The following is an 18,216-nucleotide window of genomic DNA, read 5'->3' as shown; positions in this document are numbered from 1 at the left end:
GAACGCACAATGCTTTCAGGGTTTGGTGCCCGGATTGTCCATGCAAATTGAAGCAGTCCCCTCTCCTGGAGCTCTTGATAAAGTCGATAGGGTTTAGGCCTCTAGTATCTATGCATATCTAGTATATATATAAAGCAACCCAAGCAAAAAAGGGAGGGGTGAGCCAGGGGGCTCGACTAAAATGGGAGCGAGACACTGGAGAGGCGATTGAGGACAGGGACTGACTGGGGGCAATATGTTCAATTATACAAGTACGATCCCTCTAAATTCGAAACATAAGATAAAACAATTCAAGGTACTGCACCAAGCATCCACATCTCCCAAGGAGCTGTAGACATGTGACTTCTCTAATAAAGGGGACTGCCCCAAGTGTGGTGCATTGCATGCATCCTTATTTGACTTGATGTGGTTTTGTATGGTTGTGCAGAGGATTTGCTCTTCAACACTGTCTACTATCCTGGACATGCAGGTGCCATCAGACCCACTTGTATGTTTATTGGGACTGACGCTGGCCTTGCCCCCTGGTCCTAGAATGCTTTTAGCCCTGTTTTTGTTACTAGCGAAAAGATGTGTCCTAAAAGACTGAATGAGCCCAAGATCGCCCACTGATAATGAGTGCATGAGGGACAGTGTGGTGTTCTGAAGTGCAAACTTCCATATTGGGGCTCACCCCAGCAAGAAGAAGGTCACGCCTCTTTCAGGAGCTACTTGGTGGGCTTTGTACCCTCGGTTGTTCCCTCTTCATGAAAAGGACTGTACATTTTGTGGGTATGAAAATGGAACACTGGGTAGGAAATTACTTTTGACTCTGTATGGTGATCTTGCAATTTGCTATAAATAAAAGTTTAAAATAAAAAATGGAGACCGTCAGGGGGGCGCAGATTTTATGGCAGCTTGAGATGTTGTCTCCCTCATCAAGCAAGGAACAATGGCAGAGTAGTCCGTGAATAGCACGGATCATCACTTACCAAAACCAGGGATCAAAACCTGACCCCTCTTAGTATATAGGGACCGAAGTGGGGGCATAGCAGAGCTCTCATACGACCCAAATGGCGCCCGGACTGTAGCGCAGCCGTAACTACGAAGCTAATACGGCGGACGCTATAAGTGCATAGTGGAAGAGACCCGACTTTCCGGCACCCAGCGGGGGACAAGAAGGCTGGGCTGTGCAGGGGAGGGCCTCTACATTCCACCCAACACGAGTCGAAGGTGGTAAGGAAGGCACGCAATTCGAATGAATATCAGTGCGGCTGACATTGATAATTCGGGTCAGCTCAAGATAGCCCCTCCAACCCCACTGCACAAGCCCAGCAACAGCAGCCCAGGAAACTCCCCCACCAAACGCGCGGCCTAGGGTGGGGGCCCCAGCTGGCAACAAAGTGACAGACTATCAGTCAGAGCAGCAGCCCAGTGCCTCACTCAAGACAATCACGGCAAACAATTCTGTTGAACCGTTGCTCCCAGCTGTTGGATCGCGGTTACATTCAGGTGCAGCAGCACTTTACTAGAGCCATGGTACCCAGAACCTGCCCCTGAATAAGACAATTGTAAGGTTCCCTTACACATTAAAAAGAGCACATCCAAGATTGGGGAGGTAATGGCCATCTTTGTGCAATACAAACAGCCCTCCCATAACTAGCAGAGCAGCCCTGGGACGCGTGGTGCCAAGACATAGTTCTGTAAGAGCAAAGGGATCAAGAGTGCAGAACATAAACTGCATGGTTGACCAGCCTTTCAGTGAGTTGGCTGGGCAGACAGCAAATGGTGCAGACGCAGCACAGACCACCACCCCAGTAAGAGAGAGCAAACACACATGATCATACTAAACCTGGACCCGCGCACAGAGCTCAGGCTGCACAGCTTCCACCGCAAATCAGCAGACATGGAACCAGAGGAGGCGGCGAGCCTGCCAGACATCCCAGGGGCAGACCACGACAGCTCAACTAAGGCTGATATCAGACTCTTGCTAGGAGAAATATGGTCAATCAAATCTAGCCTGACTGAAAAGGATTACCAATCTGCAACTAGAATGGTTAAAGTCGAGGATCGTATAGAGGCTCTTGAGAACAATCAATTATCTGGCGAACTCACAGCAATGAACAATGAAACTCGGTTCCTGGACTTAGAACAAAGGGAAAGAGACTTGGCGCTCAAATTGGACAACATGGAGAACATGGAACGAAGATCAAATATACACATATTGGGCCTCAGTGAGAAGCCGGGAGAAACCCCGTCTACTTTAGAGAATCGTGTGAAGGCCCTGATTGCTTTGCTTTTTGACCCACCAGCAACTTCAGACTTCGAGTTTGATAGAGGTCTGCCCTTGCCAAATGTCACTACTTTAAACAGAAACAAGACATCCTACAGAAGGCGAGAGAGAAAGATCCCATCGAATTTGAAGGATCCAGCATTAGAATATTCCAGGACCTATCAGCGACCACACTCTTTAAGCGAAAAGGCTGCTGCCCACTTACGACCTGGCTGCAGGAGCAGGAGATCCGATACCGGTGGGGGTTCCCCTTTTCACTGAGCTTCGAGTACAACAGAGATGGGTTTCGTGTTACGTCGCAATAAGAGGCTCGACGGGACTTGGAGGGCTTGCAATCAGGTACACAAGGAACAGACAGGGACAAGGCCTGAATTCCCCAGGGTCCAATAGACAAGGGGACGGCCTCCTCGCCACGGAGAGGCTGCGCGCAAGGATCCAGGAAGTACAAGCGCTTCAATACTCCATGGAGATTGAACACTCAGTAAAAGTTTGGGAGACAAAGATATTCCCTTATTCTTTCTATTTCTTCTTCGGTCTCCTTTCTCATTTTTACTGCTTTTTGACAGTCCGATAGGAGAGACAGTCTTAATACCCTACTGAAACACTTGTGTACGAGCGCGATAAAAATAAAATATCAATATCAATACCAATACAGATAGGGTGAAAACTGTTCACTAAATTATGCTTGGTTTGGTTTGTGACATTTGAGATCATGGTTGCGGTATGCTACCACCATTATGTATACAGGAATACTCTAGTTGTACACAGCTCGGTGGGGGGTCCCTGAAGTGTGCCCCTTCTTACTTTAGGGCATCTCATTAAGAAGAGGAATGTCGATGGTGGCACTTTTCACTGGGGAGTGGGGTGCACATCTGGTTGGAAATACTGTTCACACTAACACAGTTAAGATTAAACAGAAACAGTGTAGCACACACACAATCATCAGACACAGTTCACCTCCTTGTAAGATTACTAGGCGAATAGATCGACCAACCAGGGCTAAAAGGAGGCGATGGACATGCCATCATGGTATTAGCTGATGGGATAAGGTTTAGGTCCCTCAGCGTTAAAGGTTTGAATTCACTGTAAAAGCGTTCCATGTTAATGAGAGAATTCAAACTCTCCAAATTAGACGTGCCGTTTGTTCAAGAAACAAAATTAAAAAATAACAAGGAATTCAAAGTTACTGGGAAGGAGCTAGGAGGGGCACTATGGCCGTGAGGCCAGCACAAGGCAGGAGTGGGCATTATATACAAGAAATCCTTGGATCTCCAAATATTGCAGATTCATAGGAATTAGGAGGGGAGGTATATTGCAGTGAAGGGCAAGGTGAGGTCACGCGTTGTCACTCTCTGCTCGACCTATGCGCCCAATCAAAATCTGTTGGCCTTCAGCAGGGACCTTTTTGACTTCCTTGAAGGTTGGAAAGCGGGTCTGTTAATATGTGGAGGAGATTTTAATGTTATATCAGATCCCATGATGGACTGGCATTCCACGAGGCATGGGGTACGCCCCCCATCCTGTCCGGTCAGCAAGGGATTCTGCGACCTTTTGAAGGCTAGCCATTTAAATAACACATGGCAAAAGGTGTACTCGCAGAAGAAAGCGTTTACTTTTTACTCCCCGCCACATTTGACATACTCACGAATAGACTACATTCTCGTTGAAGCCGCATACGAATTTACCATATTAACCGCTGCCATTGAGATTGTAGCATGGCCAGACCATGAAATGTGTTTATTGGAACTAGATTTGGCCTCGCCTCCACGGACAGATCACAGATGGATCTGCAACGACACTCTTTATAAAGACCATTTGTTTAGAGAGACCCGTCTCGAGGAGATAAAAAGTTATTTTAATATTAATCATACAGGGAACCTTACATTAAGTACAGTATGGGAAGCTGCCAAAGCCACAATCCGGGGCATCCTGATAGCAGAGGGGGCATTCAGGAATAGAACCAGATTGCTAAGGGAATCTGCACTGAAAAAGAAATTAAACAGAAGGAATTGTCCCTCCAAACTCAAACCACCGCAGAGAGGAAACCTTGGCGAACATTACAACGTTCCGGAAATAACTGAGTGACATATGGCAGAATAAGGCTTTGACTCAGCTTCAGTATTTAAAACAAACATTTCATGAGAAAGGCGACAAAGCTCAGACTATGTTAGCTACATGCCTGCGAAGACAGAGGGCAGACAGCGCTATTCACAAGGTGAAAGACGAAATCCAGGCGAGAGCAATAAGCGCTTTGCACGATTCTATGCCACACTATACACCGCAGAGGAGGGAGGAACAGAGGAGGACATGGCGCAATATTTATCAACATTTCCTCACGCTCCAATGCCTAACGATAGCCAAGTAATGCTAAATGCCCCAAGAAAGACTGAGGAAATTCTGAATGCCATACCCACAAAAAAAGAATGGTTGAACAAAGCTCACGAGATATACCAGATGGAGAGCATCACGGCTGCATTGTTGGAAACACATTCCCATATAGATATGACCTTGTTCCCCTTCCTGGAATATTACGCTATGCACAGAGACGTGCATATGCAGGCAGCCTAGTGACAGGAGAAAGGTAACCCAACATTATCAGTAAGACGACATTACTCATTTTACCAGAATAGCCTTGGTCATGCAGAAAGGAGTGCCTATGACTTGTTAGCCTGTTCTTATAAGACAGTGGTGTTGTGAAAAGAACATTTAAATTAAAGTTCAATTTTTTCCGAGATGTGTGGGGTGGGCTGTCAGGAGGGGAGTGGGCTAGGGGAGGGGCGGGGAATACTTTTTTTCTTGGTTATCAAAAAGTTATACAACCACTCAGGATTTGTCAGGCAAATGTTTGACTCTTTGGACTGCTTCATTTAAAGAGACATTATTCCTGCCTTGTATAACCATGCAGTGTGTATGATACTTTGCCCGGCTCTATTTATATGACATTTGTTGAGTCAATGCTGGTAACAAAATCAATAAAATTCTATAAATAAAAAGTAAATAAAATGATTTATAAAAATGAATGATAAGGTCATGCTTATATGCCAACCAATCTATATGAGATATAAGTGTGAACAAACATTATAATAATGTATTTCCTGTATAGCGCTACACACCCATAGGTCAGAAATAACAGAAGACGTTATTATCCCACAGACTGGTACTCAATTTATCAACCTCGGGAGGCGGTGCAAAGATATCAGGGGTGAGCGCTTAGCTCACTGTGCTATCTGACCAGTGAGAGAGAGATATATATATATATATATATATATATATATATATAATCTTTCGTTTAGCATTTAATCTAACATTTATTTTTGTAAAGTCATTTTATTACTTTGTCAAGAAAACATATTTCTATCACATAGGTTTGAATAAGGTTGTACAATAAAGCTAACACAACAACAATATCATATTAACATCCTCATCAAGCAATATCTAGAATACCAACACTCTTATCCCTAAATAAATCAAGATACAGGGCCTCATTACGAGTCCGGCGGTAACCGCGGCGGTAAAACCGCCTGGTTACCGCCGGACTCGTCTTACCATTCCGCCTCCGTGATTCCCGGAATTACCGGGGCATTACAACCCCGGTTTTCCGGGAATCACGGAGGCGGAATGGTGTTAATCCCCATTCCCATTGAGTCCTATGGGACTCGATGGGAATGGGGATCATGGAAACACCGGCAGCATCTCGTAATGCTGCCGGTGTTTCCTCGCCCGCCAGGTCAGACCTGGTGGGAACATCACCTCCCGCCTGCAGGAGTCGGGATCAGGCGGTCCGGAAACAACGGTGGCGGTGGGTTTACCGCCACCGTTACTTCCGGACCGCCTGAGTTATAATGAGGCCCACAATCTCCTTATGTAAATAGCAAAAAATAATACTAAATATCTAAAATATACACCAACATACACAAAAGACAACAAAAAAGAGGGAAGGAGACAAAGAATAAAATAAAAAAATAAAAAAATGGGGGGCTCTCTCCCACCTTCCCACCATCACCCTAGTGTCTCATTCATATAAGGCATTGAATGATCCCCATAATGAAAGATATCTCCCTTTTTACCTTTAGCCTTCATCGAGATCTTTTCATACTTTGATAAAATCTGTAACTCCACTCGCCAATCCTCAACAGTAGGTTTCTTCCTTGCCTTCCAGACCATAAGGATCAGCTTAATCGCCACCAACATAGCCTTATCAATCCAAATATTATGCTTCCTAGTGTTTATACATCTTCCCCTATGCTGAAGCAAGATTATATTCACTGCTGATCTTTGCATGACAACACCAAAAACCATATCAACTCTATCAACTATTTATTTCCAAAAATCCTGCACTCTTGAGCAGTTCCAAGGTAAATGTAAAAGGGTACCTCTTTCACTTCCACAACTCCAGCACAATTCATCTGTCCTCAACTTCAATTTGAACATCCTAACTGGTGTCCAATAAACCCTGCTAACTATTTTCTGTCTAACCAAATGCAAATCTAGATCTGTTCCCAAATTCATGCTTACCCTAAGAACATCTTTCCAATCCTCATCCGAAATGACCACATTGACATCAGCCGACCATGCATCCTTTAGTTTGTTCTAAACTACATATAAGTACGCACATTATATTCCTGTCCTATCAACAACTTACAAATATTTGGTTTATTCCCTAGTGAATCACCAGCCATACTCTTCCTTTGATTAATTAGTGAAATCAAATCTATATACTTACTTCATTCTCTACTACCAAGATTGTACTTACTTTGCAATTCTTCAAATTGCAACAGCCGGTTACCGTCTAACATATCGCTCAGATTCAATATACCATTTTTAACACAACTCTGGCAATTCAAGCATCTATTATTGAGTTGTAATGGCTCATTATGCCAAATAGACGCATCCTGGCTGAAACCATATTTCTGTCAATTTTCCTTAAACCACAACCACAAAGCCTTTCTAGTCACCACTATTGGTTGCAATTTTAGCTTCTTATTTGACAGTTTCCCCATAGTATAAAGGCTATCCAAGTGATAGGGAGCACAAATCTCTCTTTCCATGCGTAGCCAAATTGGTCCTTTAAAATTCTCATCTTTAAAATAATACGAACTCTTCTTGAGTTAAAAAGCCCTATAGTACTTCACCAAATCTGGATAGCCAAACCCACCCTCTTCAACTTTTTGCATCAATATATATTTCGGAATACAAGGTCTTTTACCAACTCCCCATAAGAAAGATTGAAAATGCTTATCAATCCTCAGCAGTTGTTTCTTACAGATCAATAAAGGAACTGACTGAATAATATATCATATTTTAGGCAATAGAACCATTTTCATCGCATTCATTTTTGCCTATAAATTTAAGTTTAACCTTTCCCACCTTTTAATGGAGAGCGTGATTTTGTCTATTACTTATCTATATTATGTTGAATGATTTTATTCAAATCACCAATTATATGTATACCCAAATATTTAACACCCCCGGGGGACCATCTACAATTCCATGATTTTGAAATGCTCTTATCGCAAGTCCTAGATAGAGGAAGAATTTCAGTTTTGTCCCCATTCACTTTGGGTCCCGACAGTTTTCCCACTTCCTCAAGCATTCGCTTCAGCACAGTTCCACATACCTCTGGATTCGACAGAAGAACCAGCATATCATCTGCATAAAAACATATTTTAACTTCTGTATTTCCGACACAAAGCCCTTTAATCTCCTCACATTGTCTGATGCATGCTGCCAACGGCTCGAATGCCAAGTTGAACAAAAACAGCTACAAGGGGCATCCTTGCCGTGTGCCTTTAGTCAGGGGAAAGGACCCGGAGATCAATCCATTAACAAACACTTTAGCCTTAACATCATGATGAATACAATCAATCATTCTCATAAACACTGGCCCAAACCCAATTCTCAACAATGTATATTCCAGGAACTTCCAATTAACCCTATCAAAGGCTTTTTCAGCGTCAAAAAAACCTATAACCCCATTTGATTCCCTCCCATAATGTACCCGAATAACATTAAACACAGTCCTTATGTTATCATAACCAAACCTACCTGGAGTAAAACCCACCTGAGATTCATCAATCAGATCCCCCATACAAGTCATAAGTCGATTTGCCCATATTTTGGTAAAGATTTTAAGATCCACAGTCAACAAGGAGATTGGCCTATAGTTCCCACATTTTTTATGATCCTTTATGATCCTTATCTGGCCTTGGAATAACAATGATTAGTGCATCCTTCATCGAGTCACATAGAACTCCCGTCTCTATAAAATCATTGAAGATCACACATAGAAATAGATAACTGAGTTGCAAACCTCTTATAAAACTCTGAGACAATACCATCTGGCCCTGGTGATTTCCCATCCTTCATTTGTAAAATTGCATTATAGACCTCTGCAACATCAATCACAGAGTCAACTGTAGTTCTCTTTTCATTAGCTAACTTTGAAAGATTGATTTTATCAAAACTGTTTCCCAGGTCTACATCACTAGGACAGAGTTCTTCCCTATACAACCGCTTATAAAAATATTCACAGATATCTATGTTTGTGTGTAATGTGTCCCCTTCATCAGTTTGTATAGAAGAAACACACGTATCCGTCATCAACCCTTTAAGCCTATTCACCAACAGTTTACCACGTTTATCCCCGAAATCCCAAAACCTCTGTTTCGTATAGAATAACCCTTTTCCCGCATGTGTTTGCACATGGTTTTTGAACTCCCCTTCCAACCTTTTCAATTTCATCCTATTCGAGTCTGTCTCTACAAGCGCGCACCTTTTTTGTAACTCTTTAACCTCCTCTTCCCATCACCACCTGATTTTTCTTTTTGGCATGCACATTTCTGCATATTAATTCACTACATATAACCGCTTTAAAACAATCCCAAAAAGTTTTTACATCAGCTGAACTTTCATTCTCTGTAAAGTAATCCGTAACAAAATCCTCTAATCTAGTAGTTATCATTGGATCATTAAGCATATTTGCTTGCATCCTCCACCTTCTAGATTTTTTCCCCCATACCTTTTAAATTATGTTGCATGTCAAGTAGTGCATGATCCGAAATACCTCTCTCTTTGACATTCGAGCTCAATACTTGACTAACCAGTTTATCACTAATAAGATAGTAATCAATTCTCGAGCACGAGTTATGGACTGGAGAATAAAATGAATATCCTTTTCCCCATGTTGAAGTTCCCTCCAGACATCAATAAGTCCTTATTTGAATGCAAATGCTCTTAATTCCTCACTAACTTTTTCATTATTATACCTACAATCTGACCTCCGATCTAGTTTGCTACTCATCACCACATTAAAATCACCTCCCAGAATTACTACTTCACCCTCCATTTTATCTAACAGAGTACACAACAGACTGAAAGACTGCACACTCGGAGAGCATGGAGCATATACCGTCCCAACAGTTATTTTCCTACCATCATACAGTACATCAATCAATAGTATACAACCATCCTCAACCTTTATTGTCTTCTCTATTTTTATCGATAACCCTTTCCGGAACATTATACTTACTCCTCTTGATGTAGAGTCATAATAATTCCAAATTACCTGTGAAAATTTAGGACTAGTCAAATAGCATCCAATCTGCTCATTCAAGTGAGTCTCTTGTATGAAGACCACATCCCCTCTACTACTCTAAATCCTTGCCATGACCTTCCGTCTTTTAATAGAACAACCAGCCCCTTTCACATTCCATGAAATAAAAGTTAACGGATCCATACCACAATACTTTGATCTAACTTAATTTAACATTGCTAGAACAAACATACCTTTCTGCCCAGAAATCCACATTTGTCAAACAGGGATTTGATGCAGAATAGAAAGCAAATCCCTGTTTTACAAGTGAATAATTCCAAGAATCAGGGCCTAAGTCTTTTCCGTTCATTACCTAACAGTGCTCACTTCCATAGTTCTCACCTGTGGCATGTTTTCCTTTTGGCATACATAAGCGTGTTTTAGTGAAACGCCTTTCTATACGAGGCGACTTTAGCAGACAGAAGTGGTCATTAGGAAAAAAACAATTATATCCCAACCTTGTGGCAATCGTAGAAGTAGCTGGCTCAACAAGAATCGCAATGTATCTTAAAGTGTTTTCCGCTAACATCCAGATTGTGTCTTTCCAAGCGTGAGAACGCAGCCTCTGTCTGTGACTTGAACAATGAGACTGTGAACGTTCACCTGAAACATAGATGCTTGATGATCTCATGCCATGTCTAAACCTCCCTTTCCATTGAAATGCATGTGTGTTCTCCTGTATAAAGGCTCTCTGCCCAGAGAGAAGGGGGTTTCTGTGCTGAGTCGTTGGGGTGCTGTTGTCCTATGCATGCTGGCTTTGCTGACTACTATTAAAGACGTTCATTAATTCACCTGACGAGTCTGTGGTAGATTTTCCACAAGATCCCCCTTGCTTTCGTGACGGCCCCAAAAAGCTTGATCGAAAGTTGCAATTTTGCTGCAATGCTGGATCCCAACTGATTGAACTGCAGATTCAGTGCTTCCTATATTTTTAAGTGTTTGACACCGATTTCTCCTCAATTGCAGTACAGACTTTCACCAAGAAATATGTTAGTGGATGCATAAGTGGGTGCGGACCTTTTCTTTACCCTATTTTCATCCTATGGGGTACATGCTGCCAACCCCTTGATCAGGACATCTGGGGTAAAAACAGAGTTTACAAATTCAATATCAGATTGCCAAAGCAGAAATATGAACTGTTGTTTAACAGTTATCATATAAGGAGGTCCAATGTTGCAGTAATCATGGTAACCACAACAGAAACAATAACTTGAATTCGAGTCCAGATCAAGAACCAAATTCAGGACTTCAATTATGCAATTTCCAGTGGTCAAGGCTCCATCGCCACAAGTCTCTTTTCTATCCCAAACTGTCATACCTGCCACAACTACCACACCTATACTGTCACATAGCGGGAAGTGGAGAGGAAAGTGGCCCTGCAGTGGACAGGACAATTCATACAGACTCTGAGGATTTTTGTGGTGGCTACAATGGAGGCGTGGCTTCCTTAATCCTGGGGCTGTCAAGGAGGTTTAAAAACCTCATTATACAGCGGAACAAGAAGTGGAGAGGAAAGCGGTTACTGCAGTTGTCCGCGGGAGTCAGTGACACCATGAACATTCTTTATGTTCACACTGGCTTCACCTCCGACATGGAAAAGCTCTGAAGAAAATCCAATGGGCCTCATTATGATTTGGGTGGTATTCCAGTGGTAAATCCGCCAGAATACCGCCCAACTGAATTACCGTTACCACCACTTGGTCCGAAATTACCACCAGATTACAAACCAGGGTGTAAATCCCCATTTGTTATGAGTCCATACGGCTCTATGGGTTTTTTTTGGCAGTAATTCGCAGTAACCTTTATTCTGCCGATTTTGCCGATTTTTCAGCTGAGAGTTGGAGGATTTACCTCCAGCAACATGCTGGAGGTAAATCCTCCACTCCAGGGGCATACTTGTAGTATGGCAGCACAGGAATATTGGCGGTAATTCCGTTACCACCAATTTGTCCCCACTCCGCAATACTTCTAATGAGGCCCATTCAGGACCACATTTGAACAACTAAAGCATTTCGAGAGATCTAAAAGGGTGAGTGAAACCTTGACTGGAGTTGTGATTGGTCTCTGAAATACTAAATTGGCTCGGCGTCTGAGTAACTCTAACTCCATCCCTTTAGCGGCGTCACAAGCGACACCCTCTATCTGCCTAGTAACTCCTATTATAGTTCCTAACGAGCGTTTGAAAATAAAACAAAAAGCAAAAACGACTGCATCAATTTCTACGAAGCACGAAGGGAAGGCAAAGCCGTTGTCTTCACCGCCATACGGCATGCGCAGCAGACCGGGCCATGGGTCAGTGCTACTAAGTAATCGCAACCCAGTGGAACGGAAAGTAACACAAAGGGCCTGATTCATGGAATTGTTTGCACTGCTGAAAAGTGACTTTGCACTGCCGACAAGTCTCTACCAGTAAATGTAAGGCACAACGGGCGACTTATGGCAACTTCCCTCTATATAGCGCGCCCATTTGTAAATCACATTAATTTGCATCTCATAAAAGTCTTATTTAACTCAAAATATTTGTGCGAATCTTTTGTGCAATTTACTACTTGACGCATGCATAACTTATTATAAAATCTTATGTTTATATAGAACTCTGTGCGCGATTCTTCGCTCCACTCTAAGGCCTATAATAATAGGATGTATTAATATGCACAGTACTCCAGATAATGCACAGTACTCCAGATAAGATTTGGAAGTGGGAGTATTTTACTCCCTATTTTTTAAAGTTGGGAGTAAAATGATTTTTGAGGGAGTAAACATGTAATTCCAATTCTCAATGGGAATATTTTATAACTGAGTAAAAATATGTTTTAACTGGAAAATGGAAATGCTTTTGTAATAATTATTTCTTTGCACCTGGGTATTTATGCACATTAAAAGATACATGTTTACTTCTTCCGATCAGGCTGCAATAATATTATTTTCTTCCTGTGTTACTACATGTGCTACAGGTCTAAACATATCCATGGATCTGTGTGGGTGAAAGCAGGGGCACAATGTTCTACGTGTCTTATTCCTATTTTTGTTGGGAGTATTTTTACACCCTATTTTTATTTGGGGGGGGGGGGTACTTGCCTATTTTTAGGGAGTAAAAGTGGCCGATACACCCCTTATCTGTAGGGCTGATTATGCATGTCAACGCTCCTGAAATTATTGACCTCCAAAGAATCAAGTGAGAACTCACCCTTTCCTGGATACAAACACAGATGGCGGTAAGCATTTAGCCCGCTGTGCTAGCTTGCTGGCATATTCTTATATCATGATTTGTATAGGTTGGTCATTTTTTTAAAAACCTTTGTGAATAGGTTCCCATTATATTTCTAAAACAATCTTTTTTGGGTTGCATGTGTTCTTGTCCCTTTATTAATAATTCTTTTCCTAAATAAAATGTTCCTCTATAGAAAAATAAATACACTAACAGTAAAAGTAGGTAGGAAACCCTTTACCCGTTTCTGGTTGTGGTTCACTGCGAGTCGCAGCCTCGCTAGGTTGGGAATGCCTTCTTCGAAAGCCTGGTTGTCCAACTGCTCCTCGTCGCTGTCGTCCCCGCAGTCATTTAGCACAGCAGTGACTTCGCTCTGGTTCCGGCACATGCCCAGCAGCTCCACAGCAAACTCCTGGCACAGGTCCTCCAGGCTCAGGTACTCTGGCTTGAGGAGACAAAGAGAGCTTTCAGAAACACTCATGCATGCAGTTTATGCAGCTTCCTCACCCTGCACCAAGCCTTTTCCCCATAGGACAATGATATGATATATGATATGATATCATGTGGCATTTATAACGCACCTGAGCACAAGTGTTTCTAGGCGCGACAAGACAAGGAGGGGGAAACAAAGAGAGGACACAATAACAAACCTACTAGGCCTTGTGTCATTCGGATCGCGCAAGTGCAAGAAGAGGGGAGAAGTGCCAGGCCAGAGGGAAAAGGGGAAGTTCAGTTAACTAAAAAATGCAGTCAGCGGGTGGCTCACAAGTGCAGTGAGAAGGGACAGGAGGGTTGCAGACACAGACCCTTAAGTGCTGGGGAGCCCTGAGGCAGTGCAAAGGCAATTGCACATGCAGGAGCCTGGGCACGAATTCAGAGTGTGACCAGTGCGCGGAGCAGTCAGGTGTTTTACCAGGGGAGAGGAAGAGAGAAAGCGGAAGCGAAAAGGAAGGTCTTGAGTTGCTTCCGGAACCGGATGTGGTTCTGCTCAAGTTTGAGAGATGCAGGGAGGCTGTTCCAGACGGAAACCCTAGCCGAGGAGATAGATCTGCCCCCAACTCTCTCCTTGGAGAAGCGTCTGACCCTCAGAGAGTTGGGGGTGATTGAGCAGAGAGCTCGAGAAGGAAGATGTTTTGGAGGAGAAAGTGCACAAAAATGCCAAATGGACAGTAAGTCCCAATGGCTATGAACTCTTGCGCACAGAGACGTCTTTATGGTAGGGAAAAAGGGACACTTGACCCGGGCCCTCCCCTTGGAGGGGGGCCCCACAAGGATGCCTAATCTAGATAAATCAGTTCACATTGTTTATCCTACTTAAATAGCATATTTCAGGATATTTAAAGGCTTGCTGCTGAGGCTCCAGTCTTATTGCCTGTCTGTTGCTGGCAAGTAAATTCTGCTCTGATCCATTAATTCATCCTCGTCTACCGATGACATTTGCCCTCCTACTAAAATTAAAGAATCATGTCCTTGTCTGAACCCTTTTATTACACACCTGTCTGTTGCTGGCAAGGACGTCATTTCACCAAAATGCCCAGGGTAGCAGAAGTGACATCATACGACCCTTGACCTCTGATGACCTCACAGGAAGTGATTTCATTTGACCCCAACCCAAAGTGATATCACGGGAAGCGATGGAACATGAGATTTCACCCCTTGACAAAACAGGAAGTGGCACCACAAAGCATTGTTCCTAAGTACACTATGTATAATATGGTTACGATATCACTATAATGTGAAATGCATTTCATACAGAAATGAATCTCCATATGTCTCGTTAAGATCAATGTGTATAGGCCCATATTACCAAATTACTGTGAATGCATGCAGACGTCCATGGCCAAATGATAATGATGTGTAATCATATATCACTTATGCTTAAGCACTTTATATAGAACAAATATACATACAATATCACCCAAACTGTGTTGGTACACTTTTATCGACCTCAGAAGGATGAAAGGCTGAGTTTATGTATTTAAGAACAGACAAAATCAGTGACTCACCTCCTGATATGTACCTGGAATAAACTTTTAATGAGTCTCGCAATTATTGTATAGAATTCCAGAAAGACAAATTATTTGGTATTCCTATTCTTTCTTATTTAGGGTCACTGCTGAAAGTGTTTTTTTAAAGAGGCCTTAACAACAAAGACAGCCACTACAGAAGCAAAGAGCCACATGGTGCTGGTCACAGGTCAGTAACCTGCATTTAAAAAAAAAAAAGAAATAACACTTTTCTTTTTCTTTTTTTTTATGGGTAGCAAGGGAGACCACATGGGTAGCAAAGGAGACCTCAGGGGTCGCAGTTGCGACCCCTAGATTTTGTGTCTGACCTGGTGAACTCATCTTTTGCTACCTCTACCGTTCCCGAATCTCTGACAAAGGTATGGATATCTCCAGTGATCAAAAAGGTCTCCCTCAATCCTTCCTCAGTCACTGATTATTGCCCCATAACCAGTACCACTTTCCTTATGAAGATTCTTGACAGGGTCGCCTACTCTCAAATTCAACAACATATGGAAAGCAATAACCTTCTTGGTCCTCTGCAATCTGGCTTTCGAGCACTCCATGGCACGGAGACTGCTTTGATTGACCAAAAGGCTAACTTATGTCATATTGCGGACTCGGGTCAGCTTGCGCTCCTTATGCTCCTCTACCTCTCAGCAGCATTTGACCTCGTGGATCACTCCTTGCTGCTTGCGAGGCTGAGGAGTATTGCCAACTGCACAAGCAGTGCTCTACAATGGCTGGCCTCTTTCCTGGGCCCTAGATCTGCCCGGGTGGCTTCTGAGGGCATCAAGTTGTCTCCAAAACTCCTTACTTGTGGTGTCCCACAGTAAGCTGTCTTTCGCCTACTCTCTTTAATCTATATATTTGTCTTTTTTCGAAATCCTAGACAGTCTTGGCATGCACCAATTACGCCGATGATACTCGGGTTGTCATCAAACTTTCCGGCAACTATGAGAACGACCTCCTGAGTATCAATCACATCTATCGTTTGATTGAAAACTGGATGATAAACAATGCTTCGGCTCTTTATGGTAACAAAACAGAATGTATGCTCCTTGGCTCTACACAGCGTCTGCTAAAGTTGGACCTGAGATACTCTGCCTTTGTTATTGCAGGATCCTCTATTGAGACTAGCGTCTGGGTTTAGACCCTGGGTGTCCATCTCGACTCTTCACTAAACATGAAGAAACACGCTAGTCAGGTGAAAGCCTCATGTGCCTACACTAGTTGGCTCATTAGGCAGATTAAACCTTTCGTATCTGATGCCAACGCTGCCTCTCTTGCAGTTGCCCTTGTCAACTCTTAACTTGACTATGGGAACTGCCTTATGGCCGGCACCTCTAAATCCAATATGAAAATGCTTCAGGTTGCTCAGAACAATGCGGTGCGTGCTGGTAGCGGCCTATGTAGAAGACAGCATGCGACTGAGGCCTGCATCTCTGGCTTCCTGTTAAACACTGTATAACGTACAAGGTCTTACTCCTCACCCACAAATGACTTCATGAGAAAGCGTCAGCATACCTTAAGAATCGGATTATACATGCTGGTCCTGTTCGGTCTCTCCGGTCCAAATCTACTCTGAAACTGGTCCCACGTAGATTTAAAGTTGAACGCTATCGTGACATTAGTTTTGATTCCATAGCCCCGCGCCTGTGGAATCTCCTCCTTGCTCCTCTCCGCCTTTGTGACAGTTTATCGTCATTTAAAAAATCCCTTAAAACGTTTCTCTTTGACTTTGATGGTTAGCTGTACCTTTGCTCTTGCTTCCTTGGTTTTGACCTTCTCCCTCTTGTTTTCACCTGACTTGCTGCGCACTGAGGCCTTCGGGCAAGTTGCGCCTTACAAAAGGTATATAACAATAATAACAATCATGTAATGCTTTGTGTTCACTGTGATGTTCTGTTGTGATAATATTGATCATGTGCAATAGCCAAAGTTGAAATGCCTATTGATAAATGTGAGCGCTGTGACAGTTCAGAATATAGCTCAGTATGTTGCAGAGTTCTGCATTCATATGCAAGATTACAATACCATAATCCCAAAAAGGCCAACTCAGCATGCCCTATGTCTGAATTTGATAACATCTGTATATATGTAGTTTGTTTTGTAGCACAACATACGCTATTATTAGCAATGTACCTGCACCACATAGTGGTTGCTGTAAAAACAAACAAAGAGTCAATGTGGTGAAGGTCTACAAATTGGTTTGCTCAGATGGGGTTTTGTAAAACCTAGGCAGCCACCCCAAATGATTAACATAAAGTGTTAGTTTGAGAGGTGATAAGCTATCCATATTCAAAACTGTGGAACAGAAATGTGCATGCGTGTATCCTGGCTGTGCCAGTAGATGGGTACAGTGATCCTGGACAAATCATCTTATATCATTGACATTACCGGGCTGTCTTCAGTGAAAAGGATTGCCTTCTCACATGCTGGCGGCATTGTTTAGCCCATTACCTGATCATTCTTTTATGCAGGCCATTGGTGTGGAAGGGGTTCTAGACAGAGGTGAGCGGACCACATATTGCAGGCTCCTGGCAAGCATATGTTAAGGCCTGCTCATTTGACACAAATATGGTTGGCTTTTTTGTACAACTCAAAGGTACATCTGCACATTTAAGAATAACAATTTCACAAGCCTGTATTTTGGGGGAATTTAAAGCTTTAAAATAGAATAGAGAAACCCAGAAAAAGTTTTTTAAGATCCTATCAATTTGTATGTTGGTACTTGCAGAGTAGATGAAAATCCCAGCTTCATATCCTAACCAATGTGTGATCCTGGGCATCCCATTCAATCTTGTATTGCCTAACCTATCAAAACTGGCAGTTTCTAAACATTTCAAAATTGTCGGCCTTTACAGTGATTTCGTTCTCATGCTTTCAGTGGCTATAGTGTTGCTTCCTCTGTACAAATAGTAGGCATTGATATACTGCACACCATAGCCACTTGTTTACTTGCTATATAATGGCAATTCGGCTTGAAAACCATGCTCCTCTTATGATCTCAATCTGTCTGGATAAGGACACCTTCCTGGCAGCTTCTAATCTCCATCCACTATCTATGCTATGGTATGTGTAGCTTTCTCCTTGCTTCCCATTGGGTGCCCGTATCCATGCTTGAGCACTTTTATATTAT

The 18,216-nt window shown here is 42.8% G+C and overlaps 1 protein-coding gene across 1 annotated transcript in view; it reads right to left on the bottom strand.

The window, feature by feature from the left end:
* Window positions 1-18,216, bottom strand: part of LOC138528107 (short transient receptor potential channel 2-like) — a 236,174-nt gene that overhangs the window by 137,200 nt on the left and 80,758 nt on the right. The window contains exon 3 of the mRNA XM_069639559.1: window positions 13,310-13,513. Coding sequence (XP_069495660.1) covers window positions 13,310-13,513 — 204 coding nt within the window. The remainder of the gene's footprint in view (window positions 1-13,309; window positions 13,514-18,216) is intronic.

Source organism: Ambystoma mexicanum, chromosome 7q, assembly GCF_040938575.1.
Source record: "Ambystoma mexicanum isolate Mex_15411 chromosome 7q, UKY_AmexF1_1, whole genome shotgun sequence".
NCBI classification, from domain to species: domain Eukaryota; kingdom Metazoa; phylum Chordata; class Amphibia; order Caudata; family Ambystomatidae; genus Ambystoma; species Ambystoma mexicanum.
Note: the sequence above shows the minus strand (reverse complement) of the source record. Positions and strands in the feature narration are given on the sequence as shown.